Below are 20,600 nucleotides of genomic sequence, written 5' to 3' on the forward strand. Positions count from 1 at the left end.
ATGGATGGATGGATGGATGGATGGATGGATGGATGGATGGATGGATGGATGGATGGATGGATGGATGGATGGATGGATGGATGGATGGATGGACGGATGGATGAGAAACAAGTGTGCTTCAGATATATCACCATTAGATGGTGGCAGATAAACCACAGTTACAAAGACATTGTAAAAAATGAATGTGAACATACAATGTAAATTCTGTCCCTCCTATTTTTAGTTGAATACAATACAAATACATTAAATGTCCAAACTTTTTTTAAGTATTCTCTCATTTTGAACTTTATACCTCCGAGGCATTCAAGAAAACTGGGACGGGGTAACAGAAGACTGAAAAAGTTGAGAAATGTTTAAAAAAATTACCTGTTTAGAACATTACCTGAAAGGCCCAGTTGTTTACAAGCAAGGATGAGGCAAGGTCCACTTTTGTGGACGGCTACGTTGGCAAATACTCAAACAGTTCACAGTTTTTCAACATACAATTGCAAGGAATTTAGGAATGTTATCATCTACAACCCATAATCTCATCAAAGGTTCCAGAGAAACTGGGAACATTTATGCAGAGAAACAGCAAGGCCAAAAAACCAACACCGATTGCCGATTTCCTGCCTCAAGCAGCATAGCATCAAAAACACTGCATTACTGTGTAAAGGATAAAGAGCGGAGCAATACTCTCACGCGGATCAATGAATACTTCCCCGTCCGAATCCCTAACGTCAGGAGCCGAAACTGGAGGCAGCGGTGGTGCCGCCGGTGCATCTGGAACAGAGGACGAGGCAGAAGACAAGGCGCAAGATGTGCGACCGGGTGTTGCGGACCCCCTCAGATGCCCTCACCCGCGAGTGTGATGGTCCGGATGCTGGCTGTGGAACTCTTTGATGAGGGCCTGGTCAAGGATCCAGCGGGCCGGGACCCAGGAGCAGTGGGAGTCATTGTAGCCCTCCCAGTCGACCATGCATTGGATCCCCCGGCCATGCAGCTGGGACAAGAGCAGTGAGTGTACCGTGTATGCTGGGTCCCCATTAATGAGCCTGAGAGGTGGAGGAGCGGACGCAGGAACCAGCGGGCTATCGTGGACGGGTCTCACCCGTGGAATGTGGGGTGGACTCTCATGGAGCTCGGCTGGCGGAGGGGCTGATCCCCGAGCAGACGGGGAACGGTCCCATGAAGCAATTTGAGGGACTCCATCCGGAATGGAATGTACCGAGCAGAGTGCCACACGCGCTGACCCACCCAGTATGTTGGGGCCGGCGTCCGGTGCTTATTGGCCTGGCAAGCGTAGCTGGCGACGGTCCGAAGAAGTTGGGCCAAGCCTGAGCCTGATGGCAGCGATGAACGCACACCAGGACCGATGAGCAGGCGGTGGTCCGCTCCTGATGGTCGAACAGTGGCCGCTGGTAGCCGAACATGCACTGGAACGGGGACAGGCCTGTGGCAGAGATCGGGAGCGTGTTGTGAACCACGGCAGTTACTGGACCCACCTGTACCGATTGCTGGATGACATGCAGCAGACGGCCTTATCCAGCTCTTGGTTGAGGCACTCTGCCTGTCTGTTAGAGTGGGATGGAACCCAGAGGTGAGGCTGGCCGTGGCCCCAAGAAAGCGTCAGAACTCCGCCCAGGAGGTCGAGGCAAACTGTGGGCCATGGTACCAAAATACCTCCCGCAACAGGATCTGGGTCATCTGTCTTGCCGTGGGCAGCTTGGACAACAGGATGAGGCAAGACATCTTGCTAAATCAATTGACAATGGTTAGGATCACCGTGTGCCCCTCGGACGGAGGGAGACCAGTGGCGAAGTCGATCGCCAGGTGGGACCAAGGACGATGAAGAACGGCTACCGGTTGGAGCAGGCCAGCCAAGGGCCAGTTGGATGCCTTGCACTGGTTGCAAACGGGGCATCTGAGTGAGGTTCTTGACCTCTGCCGAGTGTCCCTCTCGTCGCTCCTCCGTGTGGACTAGCCCGTCCTCGTGTGCACTGGTCGTAGAGGTGGTCAGTATGTTCTATCAGAAACAGACAGGACGACCAAGTGCAAAAACACTGCTTTATTGATCTCTCTGGGAGGAGGGAAGTGGAGATCAAAGACGATGTGGTCGTGGACGGGCGATGGGTCAGGGATGGCGGCGTTCGGTCATGGTCGGAGTCGGGCAATTAGTCGGGGTTGGCGGCAACAGGGCGTAGTCGGTCAGTAGAAACAAATCGGGTCGGCAACTGGAGGCAAGCGTAAGCACAGAGGCAAGGCACAAGGCACAGGTACAAAATGGGTGGCATATGGGTACGTATTGATAAGGATTGGTCGGCGTGTGAGGTTTAAGTAGGAGAGTGAATAAGTCGGGAGCAGGTGCAGATAACTGAGTTGACTGGAGGGGCGTGGCTGTGACGGAAAATTACCGGCTGGGTGGCAGGTGGCACGGCACGTGGCAACTAGAAAAGAGGGTTGTATTGTGAATTTAAAAAAACAATTATTAAAAGCATATTTGGTTTTATGCATGCATTTACATGGAGCTTAAAAACACAAATACTGTAAATATTTGGGTTTCAAATGTTAGTTGTTCATCTTGTTTTCAATTGTCAATTATTTTACCGGTTCTTTTATCACAAACAAATCGAGAAGTGAATCGTTCGAATTCCGAATCATATTTTCCTATTACAAATAATGGGAAAAAAATAATCCAAGCCAAAAAAAAACTTTTCAAGCATTTTTTCATTTGCGCATTTTTGTCCAATTGCGCAACTGCAGCGCACCACCGAACGCGCAACCGTAGCGCGTCGCTGACCGCGCAACTGCACCGCGCTGGTCCCATTATTGTGACAGAGCTGTCACTGAAATTTAGAAAATATTTTAAAAGTCCTGCTGTACTTTCCAATATTTAAGTGGACATCAGTGCGCAGGGAGCTTAATTTTGTCCGATCGTGCAACTGCAGCCTACCGCCGAACGCGCAACCGTTGCGCGCCGCCGACCGCGCAACTGCACCGCGCTGGTCGCATTATTGTGACAGAGTGGTCGCAGGGTGCTTAATTTGGTCCGATCGCGCAACTGCAGCGCGCCGGGCGCTCATTGTCGCATTGCTTTAGGAGCGTCTTTGTGTTTTAGGATGGCTTTACTGCTCCCACTTGCTTCCTTTGGAGGCATGATTAGAGTTGATGCAATCCTCAGAGTAACGAGAACGTAATAACGAACGGAGTCAGTTGGCATGCGGGTCCTCTCGGCTCATCTCGCGAGGTTCAACAGCCGTATTTCGTCCGACATCCGAAGCAAAAAAATCTCGAATTTTTCGTTCGAATACCAATTTGTTCGAGAACCGGGACGTTCGAAAACCGAGGCTCCACTGTATTTAGGTTTCATTATCTGACATGTTTCAGCTATCACTTCCGACTTCAAACACAATTCAGTGGAAAAACCATGGCTGACAAAAGGAATCTTAAACGCTTGTTATACAAAGATTTCCTAAAGATAAGAACAAAAGAAGCTGAATTAAAATATAAGACCTATAAAAACAAATTGATCAAAATAATGAGAAACAGTAAAAGGAACTACTATAGCAAAAAACTGGAGGAAAACACGAGTAATACAATAATAACATGGAAAGTGTTAAATGAAATTATTAAAAACAGAACTGGAAAGCCAGGATATCCTTCTTACTTTGTAAACAGTAACAATATAACTATAAATGAACTTGCAATGATTGCAGAGGAGTTTAATGATTACTATGTTGGTATAGGGCCTACTTTGGCGGAAGAAGTACCAAAAAAAGGGAGTACAAGTGACCTAATTAAGGATGTACCCATAGCCAAAAGTATGGTTCTAAGGGGAACGGATGAGACGGAAATAATAGAAATTGTTAGAGGATTTAAAGGTAAAAAGTCAACTGATTGTAATGGGATAGATATGTCACTTGTTAAAAATATTATTGAAAGTGTGGTGAAACCCCTAACACATATTTGCAACCAATCCCTGACAAATGGTGTTTTTCCGAGTGAAATGAAAATAGCTAAAATTATTCCGATATATAAAGCTGGGGACAAACACATATTCTCAAATTACAGGCCAATATCTTTACCCCCACAATTCTCCAAAATACTAGAAAAAATATTTTATAAAAGGCTTGATGATTTCATCACAAAACAAAATAATCTGTGCGACCGACAGTATGGATTTCGGAAAAATAGAACCACCACAATGGCTTTGTTAGATTTCGTAGCTGAAATAACAACAGCTATTGAAAATAAACGATATGCTGTAGGTGTCTTCTTGGATCTTAAGAAAGCTTTTGATACTGTAAATTATGAAATACTGTTACCAAAACTTGAGAGATATGGCATACAAGGTATGCCACTCACTTGGTTATTTATCAAACAGGAATCAATATGTGCAATTAATGGACTTCAAATCAAAACTAAAGCAGGTAAAGTGTGGGGTTCCTCAGGGCTCAATATTAGGCCCCTTGTTATTTATTTTGTATGTTAATGATATGTGCAAGGTCTCCAGGTTACTCAAGGCCGTAGTTTTTGCAGATGACACGAATCTGCTCTGCAATGGGGATGACCTGGACCAACTACTGGATACTGTGGGTATTGAAATGGAAAAATTACAGAGTTGGTTTGACACAAATAAACTTACATTGAATTTAAGTAAAACAAGGTATATTATATTTGGACAAACACAGACAAAATTCTTACAATAAATAATATAGAAATAGAAAGAGTGAATGAAGTAAAATTTCTTGGAGTGCTAATAGATAAAAATTAAGTTGGAAACCACATATAATGTATATCAAATCAAAGATCTCAAAATCACTGGCAGTATTGTATAAAGTAAAAGATCTTATAAACCAAACGTCATTATATTCCTTGTACTGCTCCTTCATACTCCCATACATTATGTACTGTGTGGAGGTGTGGGGCAACACATACAAAACAAACACAGATCCAATCGACATTCTACAAAAAAAAGCAATACGACTTGTAAATAATGTTGATTACAGAGAACCATCTAGCCCTCTTTTTGTAAAACTGAATGCACTGAAATACAATGATCTAGTCGATTTTAAAACCATCCAACTCAAAATAAACAAAATACAAAAATAAAAAATAATCAATTACCAAACAGTATCTAGAGGTTGTTTGAGTGGAGGGAAAGTACCTATTATTTAAGAGGAACACTTATGTTTAAAAGAGATTTGGTGAGAACAATTTTAAAGTTGCATTGTATAACAGCTAAAGGTGTGGAATTATGGAACACCAGCAGTGACGAACTAAAGAATTGTAGTACTTTACCTCAGTTTAAAAAAATTTATAAAGGCAAAATACTGATGGGATACCGTAACATGCTGTGAGGTGTTTAAACTGCTTTTGTATTTATCTAAAGGAGGTGTATGTATGTATAAGTGTGTGTATGTATAATATATATATGTATGTATGTATGTGTGTGTATATGTGTGTGTATATGTATATATGTGTGTAGTATGTATGTGTATATGTATGTGTGTATGTATGTATGTGTACATGCATGTATATATGTATGTATATATATATATATATATATATATATATATATATATATATATATATATATATATATATATATATATATACATATATACATATATATATAATGTATGTATATGTACGTGTATATGTGTATGTATGTATATGTATATCTTTAACATATATGAAAATGGATAAATCTTGACGGAATCAAGCAAACATGTGGTTACAAGGGGTAGAGCTAGATAAGCCTAGGCTTCCTTCTACTCCCTTTTGAACAAATAAGATTTTATGATAAAGTGAAAATATATAACGCAATGTCTTTTTTTCTTTTCTTTCTTTTCTATTGTACTATGGAGTTATTATTTTCAGTATTTTTTACTTTCTTTTCTTGTTTTTCTTTAAATGTTCGAAATAAACAAAAACAAACAAAACAAACAAACTTCATCAGCGTGTCACTGGTGTGGTGACAACCACTGGTGTGGTGACAACCACACCGGTGATACTGTGATGAAGGCGGAAGTAATAGCCGAAACATGTCAGGTAATGAAACCTAAATAATTTGTTTGTGATAAAAGAACAAGTAAAATAGGTGACTACATGTAAATTTACTCATTGCCGCCGATGCTTATTTCAAACTACAGTACAGGAATGCCTCGTTTATCGCGGGAAATTGGTTCCAAAACCACCCCGCGATAAGTGAAATCCGCGAAGTAGGGTCACCCTCTCATCTGTAATTTTTTTGTGTCAATGTATATGATGTATTTATATGTATATGAAATGTATATGAAACCATTGAAGTGCATATAGTATTATTAGAACATTAAATAATAGTTCCAAATATTTAAATAATACATTAATAATAATAAATAACATACAGAAAATATTGTATAAATATTGAAAATATTAATATTATACATGTGTGGGTGTGTGTGTAACATATGTAGATGTGAATCTGAATAAGGAAAAACAATAAAATAATGCAAATTGCTATTGTTGGGGAGCCTGAGGACTGTATAGGGGGTTGACTCGGATGGTTATGTTCTTTTCGCCTCTGGGTGTCGGTCAGAACACAGGAGGGAAGACGTGGTTCAATTTTGATTGCTTTACTAAATTATTGGCAAAAAAGTAACAGGCACTGTGGCTCATAGGGGCATACAGGCAAACTGGCAAAAGGGTTTAGGCACACGTTTGATCGTAAGGATGTGAGAGCAGGTGTGTGTAGTGTACATGGGTGAGTCTTTGGGTGTGAATGTGATTCTTGTGTGTGTGATTATTGTATGAAGCATGTGAAGAGTGTGTGTGTGTGTGTGTGTGTGTGTGTGTGTGTGTGTGTGTGTGTGTGTGTGTGTGTGTGTGTGTTTTCATGTGTGTGTTTGTGTGTGGTGTGTGTGTGTGCGTGGTTCAGCAACAGACAGAAATACAGCACGTCAGTCAACGCTCAACTTCTGATGTCACACAACACTAGTAGACGACACACATTACATAACTAACTGCGAGTAACAGTTCTGTTACACTAAATAACCATAAATGAAATACTCTCGGCAACACACCAAACATAAGTCATCGAGGCAATAAAATACATTTGCTGGCGATCGTTAGTCGCCGTGCCGTTGCGTAACGGCTGTAGTCATGCGTGTATTCTGCTCGTACGATGCGAGGCAAACTTAAAGGAGCGCGCCGGAGCTGTCAATCAACCAGCACACACATGAAGCAAACCGTGATCGGACACAACAGTGGACAGTAGTAACAATGAAATGTATATACTCACTTTGTGTCAAAGACGCACACGATCACAACAACATACTCCGTCGATACCAGCAACCTTTAACTTACTGCTGCGCACAAGTGAAAGGGTATAATGCATAGACCCCAAATGTAAAGATGATCCCCACTTTTTCAGTCTTATTTCAATGCAAAAAACATCATCTTATATTCAGGCCAATACGGTACCATGTTTTCAGAAGTATTTTATTAAAACAACCTCTTTTATAACAAAGTACAACACTGCAAATACGTTTTTAGAACTTTTTTTATAACAACTTTTTTTGTATTGGCTGTAAAAAATCCACGATGCAGTGAAGCTGCGATAAACGAACCGCGAAGTAGCGAGGGATCACTGAATTGCGTATTTAGACTGGTGTTCTTTGAAAGTTAGATTTATTATGGTATCACAAGCTGCTGTACAGCTAAAGGTACAGTACACTGTGCAATTTGTCATTAACCATCTAGTATATTCACAGTATGTCATTGATCTCATGACCACTCCCACAGGGTCAGCCTTCTCTAATCTCACTCGTCTCGCTGTCTGGTCATGAATCCTTTTAATTTCTCTCGCTGCTCCCTGTCAGGATTTACACATTGTCAGCACAGATGAAAAGCAGGTATTTGCAGCAGTGCAAGAGTGGAACCAGAATGACACCTATAACCTCTACCTGTCTGACACGAGAGGCATCTACTTCACCTTGGCCATGGAAAATGTCAAGACAACTAAAGGCATAGGAGGGAACCAGATGCTGGATTTGTATCAGGTAGGCTCCTATTGAAATTGGTCGTTAATGTAAAAAAACTTGTCATCGATTGAACGGGAAGTCACATGTTCTATTATTTTCATACTGCAATCTGAGACCTATCCTAAACCATTTGCACATGAATTTGAATTAAGGGAAGAGTACACACCTGCAATTTAACCATTTACTTTTGCGGTTGCTCAACTACCTCTGGACTGAAACATCCATCCATCCATCCATCCATCCATCCATCCATCCATCCATCCATCCATCCATCCATCCATCCATCCATCCATCCATCCATCCATCCATCCATCCATCCATCCATCCATCCATCCATCCATCCATCCATCAGGGTCAGCTCGCGGGAGAGCAGCTTTAGCAGGGAAGCCCAGACTTACGTTTCCCAAACCCTTTTGTCCAGTTCCCTCAAGGGAATTCCAAGAGGTTTCCAGGCAAGCTGGGAAACATAGTCTCACCAGCATGTTCTGGGTCACCCCTAGCCCTCCTCTCAGTGGGATGTGCCCAGAACACCTCACCTGGGAAGTGTCCAGGAGGCATCCTAACGAGATTCCCAAGCCCACCTCATCTCAATGTGGAGGAGCAGTGGCTAGAATTTGAGTCCCTCACGGATGACACTTCTCACCCTATCTTTAAGGGAGAGCCTGGACACCCTTCAGATGCATGTAATCTTGTAATCTCCATCCTCCCCTAGATACGTGAACACCCATTTGGGGCAGAATCTGATCCTGGAAAGAGCAGTCGACTATTTTCGAACTGAAGACCTTGGTGTCAAATTTGGAGGTGGTGATTTTCATCCCAGCTGCTTCATACTTAACAACCACCCAATACGCCAACCCAGAGGCACTGTCCCCAATGTCCAATGTTGCAGAGGCATGTTAATGAGCAGAGGCCCACAACAGCCAGGCTGAGGAAATCGACATATATCATCCACCCTTGGGACCCGGGAACCAAGTAGCTTTTTAACCACTACAATGACTTCAGCGATAGGAAAGCCTGCCTCTTTAATCGCTAACTCTGCATATTCATGGTACGGCGTGACAGTGCAATTGAGGTCTTGAAAATATTCTCTTCACCGACTCGAGGTCAACTACTTCCCATTCCCACTGTTTATTGCTGATAATTGGTTCCAAGACGGGTGGCTCGGTGGGGCACTGGTTAGCACGTCTGCCTCACGGTTAGGAGGGTGTCGGTTCGAATCCACCTCCAGCCATCCCATTGTGTAGTTTGCGTTTTGTCCCCGGGTACTCTGGTTTCCTCCCACATCCCAAAATCGCCCGCGACCACCGTGGGGACAAGCGGTATAGAAAATGGATGGATGGTTCCAAGTTCCCTCGCGATGGAATGATTATTTGTATGGTATCCGCACTTTCATATTTATATTTTTAAACATTTTATTGCATTTTTAAACACTTCAAACGTTTCAAAGTTAAACTGACTTTTAGAAACAGTCTGTAGGGCTTCACTAAGACTCATAAAATCACAAAAAAACTACTCTAAACGTGTCACAACTCCGCTCTACTCTCACCATGCTGGCCAGCATATGGGGATCTGCGCGTGCTAATAAAATTAGAGCACAAATCAGAGATGCTACTGATTCTGCTGACGCGAAGGAGGTGGAAGAGTTGATACGTCGCGGGACTGCGGGAAGCTGACATAAAGCGTGGTTAGAACTGCTCTTACAGCTCTAAGCCAATCAGCGTCAATAATACAGATCAACATGTTCCCATTGGTCTTGTCTCCTCTACCGGCCAATAGTGTGCTGTAAAGTCACAGAGGCAGACAAAGCCTCGCGTTTCAAGTGACACCACAAAAATCCGCGATGCACCGAAATATCCACAGTATTTAATATTAAAAACCCGTGATGCACTGAGGCCGCGGAAGACAAACTGCGAAATAGCGAGGGATCACTGCTTTATTGTCCCCAAAGGGGGAATTTATCGTGGACCCTCCGCTGGTCCTGCAGTTTATAATCAGCAGCATCATATACGTACTATATACACCAAGCGACACACATTATACGAGAAAGAAGTAACACTCACATCAAGGGTGATTTAAAAAAAACACAGTCCCAAAATAAATGAACAATATAAGTACAGTACACACTAACCTAGTACATACAGTACTTTCATGATCTTAATAGATGTTGGGATAAAAGAATGTTTGCAACGGTTCATCCTGCAACAAGGAACTCTAAAGTTCCTGCCAAAAGTAAGAAGAACTGCAAGCCTGCGATGGCAGTGTCTGAGAATTTGATGATCCCTCCCACGCTCTCTCTCACTCACTCACTCACTCACTCACTCACTCACTCACTCACTCACTCACTCACTCACTCACTCACTCACTCACTCACTCACTCACTCACTCACTCACTCACTCACTCACTCACTCACTCACTCACTCGGCCGCTCGCTCGCACGCACGCACGCACGCACCATCATCATCATCATCAGCGGTCACTCGTAGTCGAGTATGACTGTATTGGTCCTTGTGGGTCTTCAGATGAAGGCCGATCCTGGACCTGATTGTTCTTGTGCAGTGTAGGCAGGTGGAAGTAGTGGTGGTGGTGGGTTTAAGTTGGGCCTGTTTGGTGGATGCTCTCTCCTTTCTGAGTCTGCACTTGTCTTCTGCAGTATGGTGGAGGTCGTCGTTATAAAGTGCAGCACCCTCACGGACAAGGTTTCTCCATGCCAACCTATTTTTTTGCCATATCTGCCCAAGTTTTAAGGTCTATTTGGAACCTTTTGATGTTTGTTTTGATGTTATCCTTATACTTCATCTTCTGGCCTCCTGGGACACGTTTTCCTTCAACAAGCTGGGAGTAGAGAACTTGTTTTGGAAGGTGGAGATCAGGCATGCGGACAAGATGACCAGTCCATCTGAGCTGGTGTTGAGTGATGGTGGTGGTGATGGTGGGTATATCAGCCTCCTTCAGGACGCTGGCGTTAGTGCGTCGATCCTCCCAACTGATCCTGAGGATTTTTCGGAGGCATCTCTGATGGTATGTCTCCAGTGCTTTTAAGTGCCTGCTGTATGCGGTCCAGGCCTCTGACCCATACAGAAGACTGGGCAGCATGACAGCTTTGTAGACCAGGATTTTGGTCCTCGCCAGAAGGTCACGGTTCTCAAAGACTCTCTTCCTTAGCCTTGAGAAAGCCCCACTGGCACAGCTGAGGCGGTGGTGTAACTCTTCATCAATGTTGGCTTTTGATGATAGGAGGCTGCCCAGATATGGGAAGTGGTCCACATTTTCCAGTCTGTTGTTGGCGATGGAGATGTTTGGGGATGGGACAGGAGTACTGTTTGGTGGTGACTGTTAGAGATTTGCTCACTCCAACTTATTTTGCAAGAACCACACAGGAGACAAGTAAGTCCTTTTGGACACCTGCAGGTGGAGAGTCCATTCGTCGCTGTGCGTGCAGCGATGATCGAAATGGAGGTCTGACTCAGGCCTCTTGCAGGACCATTTTTATTGAGAGAAACAGAGTGGGGGTGAGAGTGGGGGTCAGAGTAGACAAATGGCCGAAGCCCCTGGCTGATCAAAGCACAGCAGGGGGTCCTTCACGATGTTGTGTAAACAAAACAACTTGTTTCCTCTGCAGCTAGTCAATCAGTTCAAAAGATCTTAGCACTTTGTTCTACTACTTTTGTTGACAGGACAGGCGAGGGTAATTATCACAGGTTACATTCCAACATAATCCTACGATAAAGATAACCTGGAAAACCCTAACATCTCCCTCCTGTTTTATCATATGATTATGTCACCCCAAACAACAAAGACAAGTAAGAAAAAAACATATATATATGTATAATGAAGAAAGAAGAATAGTAAAAATAAAAACAAAACATGCTCAACAGAACAGCATCTACGCAATCCACGCTTCATTATCGTCATCACATCCGTCATGTCTAAGAAGTTTGTATATGTGCTCGTGTTTTCGTCAGCTGATGATGTTCTAGTCTGTAGGTGAGGTCTGTCACACACACCGGCGCACACACTCGTGTCCAGTTGGCAGGCAGCATCGGACAACTCCTGTGACCACAAAACCATGATCCGTACTGAACAGGCACGTGCACTCATAGGATGCAGGTGAGGCAGTGCCTCTGAACTTCTGAATGAAGTAGGTCCCGTCCGATGGTGCAGCCATGTTGGTAGTAGAGCCCTTACACCTTGAAAACGGCTCTCTCATCCTGGCACACAGCGGTGATGTCCAAAGCTCCCATCCAGTTTCCTCCTGGAGAGCAGTCGTCGTTAATGCATTTGTGGGTCCTGCAACCTTGGGTGCAACATGTGTAGTCAGCAAGACTTGGAATGGTCCCTCCCGTCGTGGCTGGCCCAGTTCCTTCCTTTGATGACCTCGATGTAGACCCAGTCTCCTGGATTGATGGGGTTGTCGACCTGTGAGGAGGAAAGATCAAGCGGCAGTAAATTTGTCTTTGACACAGTTTGAGCGTCCTGATCATATAATCTGCCAAGGACTGCTCTTCATCTGTTGTTTGCAACTCTCGTAGTCAATTGTAGTGCCCATTTAACTGGCAAATAGGAGTGTTTGCGGGAAGAGTTTGAACACTTCCTAATGATTCCCTTTAACCAAAGACTATTTATGACAGGGGCGTTCCCATGTATTGCCTCCTGGTGTAAAAGAGATTGTCTTATCCATGCCTTCTTTCTCCTCACACACTCGCACCCACACAGGGTGTGAACACACACACACACACACACCTGCACGCACACACACACACACACACACGCACCCACGCAGACAAAGAGATTCTAATCCATCTCTCATGTAGCTTCTCTTGATAGAATCTCCTATTGGTAACTGTATAGCAGACGTTTTAGCATATAATCCCATACTCTGCTCTCTCACTTCTACTTTTCCATGTCGGTGCAGTCGTAGGTGGCCCCTATTGCAGTCATTGTCTTGTTAACTGTTGCCTTGTGACTCCTATGCATGATTGTGTGAATGTCAAAAATTGAACGTACCTAACTTTCTGACCATCCAACATCCACTGTGGTATAAAAACCCTTACTATTGTATTGAGTAGGTACATTGAGCAACCTCGCTTCCTCCTGACTGCCAAATGTCCTGTTCTAAAATTTATATAACTCGACCTCTACGTCTTAAGCTTGATGAGCCAAAATATAAGATCTTGCTCTTGTTTCCTACCGTTTTAGCCTATTTGTTTTATCCAAATCCGTTCAATCTCTGATTATAATCTGTAGCCCTACGTATTTTTCAAATTTTTATTTATTTATTTATCAAATCTCCTCAGTTCTGTCAAACTCAGTGCACAATGAACCTCCCTTCCACTTTGAACCAAGCTTCACCAAATTTGGGAACGCCGTAGCAAGGAGTGCGATTTGGTTGTCGGACACTCCAAGTCCATATCTTTTTGCCGCACTTCACCCTATCAAGTTGGTGTTCTTTTGTTGTTGCTTCAGAGCGACCCCATCCATCACTCTTGAATGAGTCCATTGTTCAAATGAGTCAATTTTCATCATTGTGAGTTCCTCCGCTTTTCACTGTCTTTTCTCGTCCCCGAGGATGTTGTCTGTCCTCCGGAGTGTACTTGTCCTCCTCCAAGCACAACAGCAGTCTTTTCTTGTCCTTCGCCAAAGGTCAAAGGTGCTTCAGAGCCAGGCACCATTTTGTGGTTGTTCACGGCTGCAGGCGAAGTCTCGGATTGGGTTTCAGGGACTCTGACACTGAGAATGACAGGCTGGGACATCAAACTTGTAAGACTATTTCCAAATGTAGCTGCTTCCATCAATTTGCTGGTAATGTTTGTTTACCAAACTTCAAATTCTTCTAATAACAGCGGTCTCGTTTTTATATCGTAAATCCTGCAACTTATCCTATTTTTGAGCTACATTTTATCTATAGTTCCAATTTAATCGGACAGTATGTTGTCTTCAGTATCATTATTGAAAATCAACTCATCGAGGTCTGCTTTCCACATCAAGCCCTGATCTGTATGTCTTAACCTCTCACATGTTATTGTCATGCTTGCTCAAAAATGTGACTTAGAGTATGGTGCTGTGAATTCTCAATCTCCCCAATGAAATTGGATCCCACCTCGTAGTTCTTATCGTTCTCATGTTCCTGTTAGCCTGCAATTGTCCAAATCAAAAATGTTTTCTTTTAACTGTCTTTCTTTTGAACCTCTAAATCTCTCGTGTTGCTAACCTATCTACACCAGAACAAAAAAATTACCACAATATAACACCAAATGTATTCGAAAATTCATTGTCATAAAGTGTTGTATTATTACTATCTTCCACTATCTGTCCTACTCACTCCCTCCTTTTGAGGCTTGGCAACGCCCATGCCTCACACCTTGACAAACTTTTTGGGAGAATGCGTTCTTTACTACATACGATTCCATCATCATTTAATTTGACTTTCTTTCCAAAACGCTTCTCAATTTCCCAGTTCACACATCTTCTGCATGTGTTACTGGTTCTCCAGTTTTTTTTCTCTAGTTAATTATCAATCCAAAAGCTAGGTGTTTCTTTCTAACATTCAACCTGCTCAAAATCACTCTTTCATCAAAGTCGCTCTACTAATTTTCTATAGTAGTCGCCAACGACTTCAACCATTCAACCTGTAATTTCTTTTCATTCAGGCTATCATTCATCAATGTTCATTTGCATCTCACACGCAGTCTCCAAAAAGGAGTCTTTCTATCACATTGGTCCCAATTCATCCAAGCTCACCACACAACATTCATATATCATTTTCGACTCAGGTTTCCTGGTATAACAATCCACCAATTTAAAAAAAACTTAACTAAAACAAACAACTGGCAAATTAATCTGAATTTTTTCTTTGTTTTTAAATTTGAAGAACTCAATCTCTCAGATTTAGCTTGCATTTAGAATTTTGTATAATCTTATAACACAACCAATCAATTATTCCTATTAAATGTAGCATTGCAAAATCTTAAATTCACAATTTAGCTTCTTCCAATTCCTGAAAGCATGTTCTGTTGTTTTGTTAACCCCGAATTTTTCATGAGGGCTTGACACTAACATGCACTAGTGTGGATTAGTTTCTGCTCGCAAACAGATTTCTCTCTTTTTCTTTCATTTTTATCTGTCAAAATTGTTTCTGTTCTGCGGTGTAAATTGAATAGACAACAGTCTAGCAATTTTTTTTTATACTAAAACTTTAGCCAATGTTCATCATTTTAACATATACGCACACACATGCACAGCTCTCGCACGCAAAAGGTAGTTCCCAGCACCAATGATTCGTCACAGGCTGGCCATTTCCTGTGGTCGATCATGAGCTGGTCCCTCCCATGCACATGAGGACAGCACATTCTAATTTTATTTATTTATCTTCTAGAAGCAAGTTGCATTTCTTTACCACTTGATTTGTATATTTTAACTTCAGTGTAACACAATTTGAGCTCTAGTCATTTGTAATTTGGGCATACAAACAGCATTGTCATACTTCTTGGATGGACAGGACTTCTAATAATCTAAAAAAAAAATTCTAATAATCTGACAATGACATGTTTTGCTGTCATATGGGCATCTATTCTTTCTTTCTCTGTATGAGCATAAGCGGTCAAAGAGGAGGAAGCTTGTCATGCTAAAAATGAGGCTTTTCCTCTGCTCCTTCCTCCACCCTTTGATTGATATTGTTTTGCAAAACGACACACTCTTGCATAGTGTCCTCGTCTCCCACAGTTCCAACAGTTGTCTGAATCTGATAGGGGTTTTGATCTGAATGGTGGCTTGCGACCTTGTTGGTATCTAACTCTCCCTCTGCCCCTTTGGGAACTTTGGAAGAAGATCGTTGTATCTTCATTTAGATCATTATCATCATCTAGATGAAATACATCAGAACTTTTGCCTTTTTTGATCACTTTTTCAGCATGTCTGGCCCATTGCATAGTTGTTGTCACACTTGCAACATCCACTTCCACCAAATGTTTCCTCACCCAGTTGCCTATTTCAGGGCGGAAATTAGTGAGGAGCGCATTTATAAGCTGTTGTTGATAAGCACTCTCAGCTGTATCATTGAATGGGATGCCACTATGTACCCAGAATTCTTTTTCAAATCTCAATTGAATGGCGGCCTCATCACTTTTCAACTTTCTATCTTTTGTCTTTTGGATTTGTTCTCTTCTTTCCTGTGAAGCTTTCAACCACACTCTAGCACTTCTACCACTTCTTCCACATTTCAAATTTCCTTGTACTCCATACATTTTCTTCCACTTCAGCATGTATTGCATACAATTAAGAAATCTACTTGCCATGAACTTCTTGTTTTAAAGAAGAGCAGAGCAAGAGATTTACCGTTCTTATTTCCCATCTTAATTTTAGTAGTTTAAGGTTTTACAATTTTTTTTTCAATTTTTTTTTTCTTTTAGGATCCTCAATGCAGGTTTAAATTGACCTTTCAACAAATTACTAGCCTGTTTTATTGCCATGGATCAACGCTAGAACTGCTTCTTAGTCAATTTATCCTACCAGTCACACACTCAATCACACTAACTCCAGCGCTTTTTTAGGCCTCATGGCTCGGACAAACCAAAGCCGTATCTCATAGCTCGGATAAACCAAAGCCAAATCTCATAGCTCGGACAAACCAAAGCCGAATCTCATAGCTCGGACAAACCAAAGCCGAATCTCATAGCTCGGACAAACCAAAGCCGAATCTCATAGCTCGGACAAACCAAAGCCGTATCTCATAGCTCGGACAAACCAAAGCCGAATCTCATAGCTCGGACAAACCAAAGCCGTATCTTTAGCGCTTTAACTTACTTGTCCCCTGGTTCGTTGCACCGCCGGATCCCGTCAATCCACCTCTGTCAGACGAAGGCAGACCTAAGATGCTGGCCCAGCGAAGAATTCTCTTCCCAGGACTTTCTTTTCCAGGTCCTCCTAATGGACGCTGGCTTGTCGACAATGCAGCACGTCCTCCTTCGCCGGTCAGATGGTGGGTATGAGGATCCCGGGTTTCGGCACCAAAATGTTAGAGATTTGCTCACTCCAACTTATTTTGCAAGAACCACACAGGAGACAAGTAAGTCCTTTTGGACACCTGCAGGTGGAGAGTCCATTCGTCGCTGTGCGTGCAGCGATGATCGAAATGGAGGTCTGACTCAGGCCTCTTGCAGGGCCATTTTTATTGAGAGAAGCAGAGTGGGGGTAAGAGTGGGGGTCAGAGTAGACAAATGGCCGAAGCCCCTGGCTGACAAAGCACAGCAGGGGGTCCTTCACGATGTTGTGTAAACAAAACAACTTGTTTCCTCTGCAGCTAGTCAATCAGTTCAAAAGATCTTAGCACTTTGTTCTACTACTTTTGTTGACAGGACAGGCGAGGGTAATTATTACAGGTTACATTCCAACATAATCCTACGATAAAGATAACCTGGAAAACCCTAACAGTGACTGATGGAGAATTTGGGTGTTTTTTATGTTGATGGCTAGACCAAGCTGTTTGTATGCTCTCGTGAAGGCAACAAGTGTGCACTGTAGGCCATCTTCTGAGAGGGCTACAAGAGCGTTGTCGTCCGCATATTGCAGCTCCATGATGGATATGGTGATGGTTCGACCTTTGGCCCTGAATTGGTTGATGTTAAAAAGTTCCCTGTCAGTTCTGTACATAATTTGGACTCCATGCGGAAGATGATTGCCCGTGAGATGGAGGATAACAGAAATGAAGATGGAGAACAGTGTTGGCGCAATGACAGATCCCTGTTTCACTCCTGTGTCAACCCCGAAGGGTTCTGTTTCATCTCCACTGCCACTGAGGACTGTAGCTGACATGTTGTCATGAAGCAGTCTCAGTACCTGGATGTACTTCTTTGGGTAGCCAATCTTTGCCAGAACCAGCCAGAGTGCTTGACGGTTCACAGAGTCGAAGGCTTTGGTGAGGTCTATGAAGGCCATGTATAGTGGTAAATTCTGTACCCTGCATTTTCCTTGAAGTTGACGAGCAATGAAAATCATGTCTGTGGTGCTTCTGTTTGGGCAGAAACCACTTTGAGACTTGGGAAAGATGTTTTCTGCCAGCGGTGTGAGTCTGTTGGCCAAAACCCGAGCTAGGGCTTTGCCTGTGGTGGACAGAATAGAAATGCCACGGTAGTTCCCGCAGTCTGCCTTGTCTCCCTTATTAGAGATGGGGACAACTAGGGCATCCCTAAGTTGTGCAGGGATTTTCTGTTGTTTCCATATTTTGAGAAGCAGTGCATGGATGTGTCTGAGGAGATCGGGTCCGCCTTCCTTCAGGACTTCTGCTGGGATGCCATCAGGGCCGGCCGGCTTGTTGGTCTTCATCTTCCTAATTGCATCCTGCACCTCTTCCCGGCTGGGTGGTTCTCCCATCTTCTCAATTATGGGCTGTTGAGGGAGTTTTTTAAGAGCCTCTATCTCCGGAGTGGTGTCCCTATTCAGACAATCCTCGAAATGTTCTTTCCACCTGTTTGTTATTGCTTCCTTTTATTTTGTCAACGTGAGCCATCCTTGGAGCAAAGGGGGTTTAGTGGAACGGTAGCTGGGACCGTATATCGCTCTTGTGGCTTCGACGAATCGTCTGGTGTCTCCAGAGTCAGCAAGCTGCTGGATCTCCAGAGCCTTCCTCGTCCACCAAAAGTTCTTCAACTTCCTAACCATTGATTGGACAGCCGCCTATGCCTTGGCATAGGCTGCTCTTTTAACCTTGCAATTGATGTCATTTTGCCAGGTTATAAAAGTTTGCCGCTTGATGTCTATGAGCTGTTGGATTTCAATGTCATTTTCATCGTACCAGTCCTGATGTTTCCGCTTTTTCTGACTAAGGATGCTTTTGCTGCTTGGGCAGGCCCGCACTGAGAGCCGCCTGGAGCTGTTGTTGGTAGGTGGTATCACCCAGCCGTTCGATGTTAAGCTCTGTCTTTTCTGCATCCTTCTTTTCCGCATTAAGCGGACAGACATGATGGAGCGATTGAGGCGGTGGTCAGTCCAACAATCATCTGCACTGGTCATTGCTCTGGTGTTAAGCACGTCACAACGGTCTTTGGTGCGGACAATGACATAGTCAATAAGGTGCCATAGTTTATTGCAAGGATGTATCCATGATGTTTTGAATGTATTCTTTTGACGAAAAGTGTGTTGATGATGACCAGGTTGTGTTCTGAGCACGTTGTCAGCAGTAGTGTGCCATTTGAGTTGATGTTTCCAACCCCTTCTCTTCCCAGCGTGCCTCTCCATAGATGATGGTTTCGTCCCACTCAGGCATTGAAGTCTCCAAGTAGGATTATCTTGTCCTTCTTGGGGACTTTGGATAGGATGGTGTCAAGGTCAGCATAGAAGGTCTCCTTTACTTCATCCTGTGCATCAAGCGTTAGAGCATACGCACTAATAACGGTGGCCATTTGACTGCTTGCAAGCATCAGGCGCATGGTCATTAGGCGTTCATTGATTCCCACAGGGAGTTCATAGAGGTGGTTGATGAGGCTGTTCTTTATGGCAAAGCCCACGCCATGGATACGTGGCTCATTTGCAAGCTTTCGCTTCCAAAATAAAGTGTATCCGCCTTTCTCCTCCTTCAGCTGCCCGTTATCAGCCAGTTGGGTTTCGGAGAGCGTTGCAATGTCAATCTGGAACCTCCTTAGCTCTCTTGAGATAATGGTGGTTCACCTTTCAGGTCGATCACTGGCTTTGTTGTCCATGAGGGTCCTCACATTCCAGGTCCCAAAGTAGAATCGTAATTTATGTTTCTTATGTGATGATCCCTCTCTATGTGGTAGTCCAGACAGGAGTTTCGAGGCAGGCTATTTTGAGGGTACCTTTTCTAACCCCCTCCCCTACTGGGGTGAGGAGAGTGGATCCGAAACAGGGCTGCTCAGTCATGGGTGCAGCTGCTGAAAAGCTCTTTTTGCCTTAGTCCAAGAGCTTAACGACTGAATCTATCACCCACTGCCTGTGTGCCAGGTTGTGGCTAGGAGCTCCCAGACGACACTGTCCTGCTCCCGTCACCACTTCCTGGTCGCCACAGGATTTTTTCTATCCGAGATGTAAAGTAGGATGGGTTCCCTTTCGGGAGGACGGCTGCGCATGATCTTTTAATGTGGGGAGATTGCTGCAATTGCAGCCACCACACTGCCCTTTGGCAGAGGGGGGGGGGGGGGGGGGGGGGGGGCTGGTTCCAATGGCATGGAGAACCACAACAATTGGAGGCCATCCTCTGTTGCAGCCTTCATCCGCCTTCAGTGCCGTTGTGACATTGTCATCATCCGCCACATCCACCGTTCAGGTATTTTTGGATCGCGCTTTGTCTGGAACCTCCCCTTCGACCTTACTGCCATGGGTGACACTACCAGGAGCCTAAGCTCAGGTTCATTGGAACACACATGGTTTTCCACCACGTCAAAGTGGCGATCCAGGAGAACACACACACACACACGCACGCACACACACACACACACACACACACACATTCACGCACATACACACACACACACACACACACACACGCACGCACGCACGCACGCACGCACGCACGCACGCACGCACGCACGCACACACACACACACACACACACACACACACACACACACACACACACACACACACAC

At 43.8% G+C, this 20,600-nt stretch overlaps 1 protein-coding gene and 1 long non-coding RNA gene across 3 annotated transcripts in view; one reads left to right on the forward strand and one right to left on the reverse strand.

Annotated features, from left to right (window-relative positions):
- Positions 1–20,600, forward strand: part of sorcs3a (sortilin related VPS10 domain containing receptor 3a) — a 357,551-nt gene that overhangs the window by 251,309 nt on the left and 85,642 nt on the right. For both annotated transcript variants that reach the window (XM_049721519.2, XM_049721518.2), the window contains exon 9: positions 7,842–8,021. In XM_049721519.2, coding sequence (XP_049577476.1) covers positions 7,842–8,021 — 180 coding nt within the window. The remainder of the gene's footprint in view (positions 1–7,841; positions 8,022–20,600) is intronic.
- The window catches only part of LOC137840309 (uncharacterized), a 112,946-nt gene continuing 103,739 nt past the window's right edge, over positions 11,394–20,600 (reverse strand). Inside the window, exon 2 of the long non-coding RNA XR_011086865.1 lies at positions 11,394–12,420. This is a non-coding gene — a long non-coding RNA (uncharacterized lncRNA). The remainder of the gene's footprint in view (positions 12,421–20,600) is intronic.

Source organism: Syngnathus scovelli, chromosome 5 (genome assembly GCF_024217435.2).
Source record: "Syngnathus scovelli strain Florida chromosome 5, RoL_Ssco_1.2, whole genome shotgun sequence".
NCBI lineage: Eukaryota > Metazoa > Chordata > Actinopteri > Syngnathiformes > Syngnathidae > Syngnathus > Syngnathus scovelli.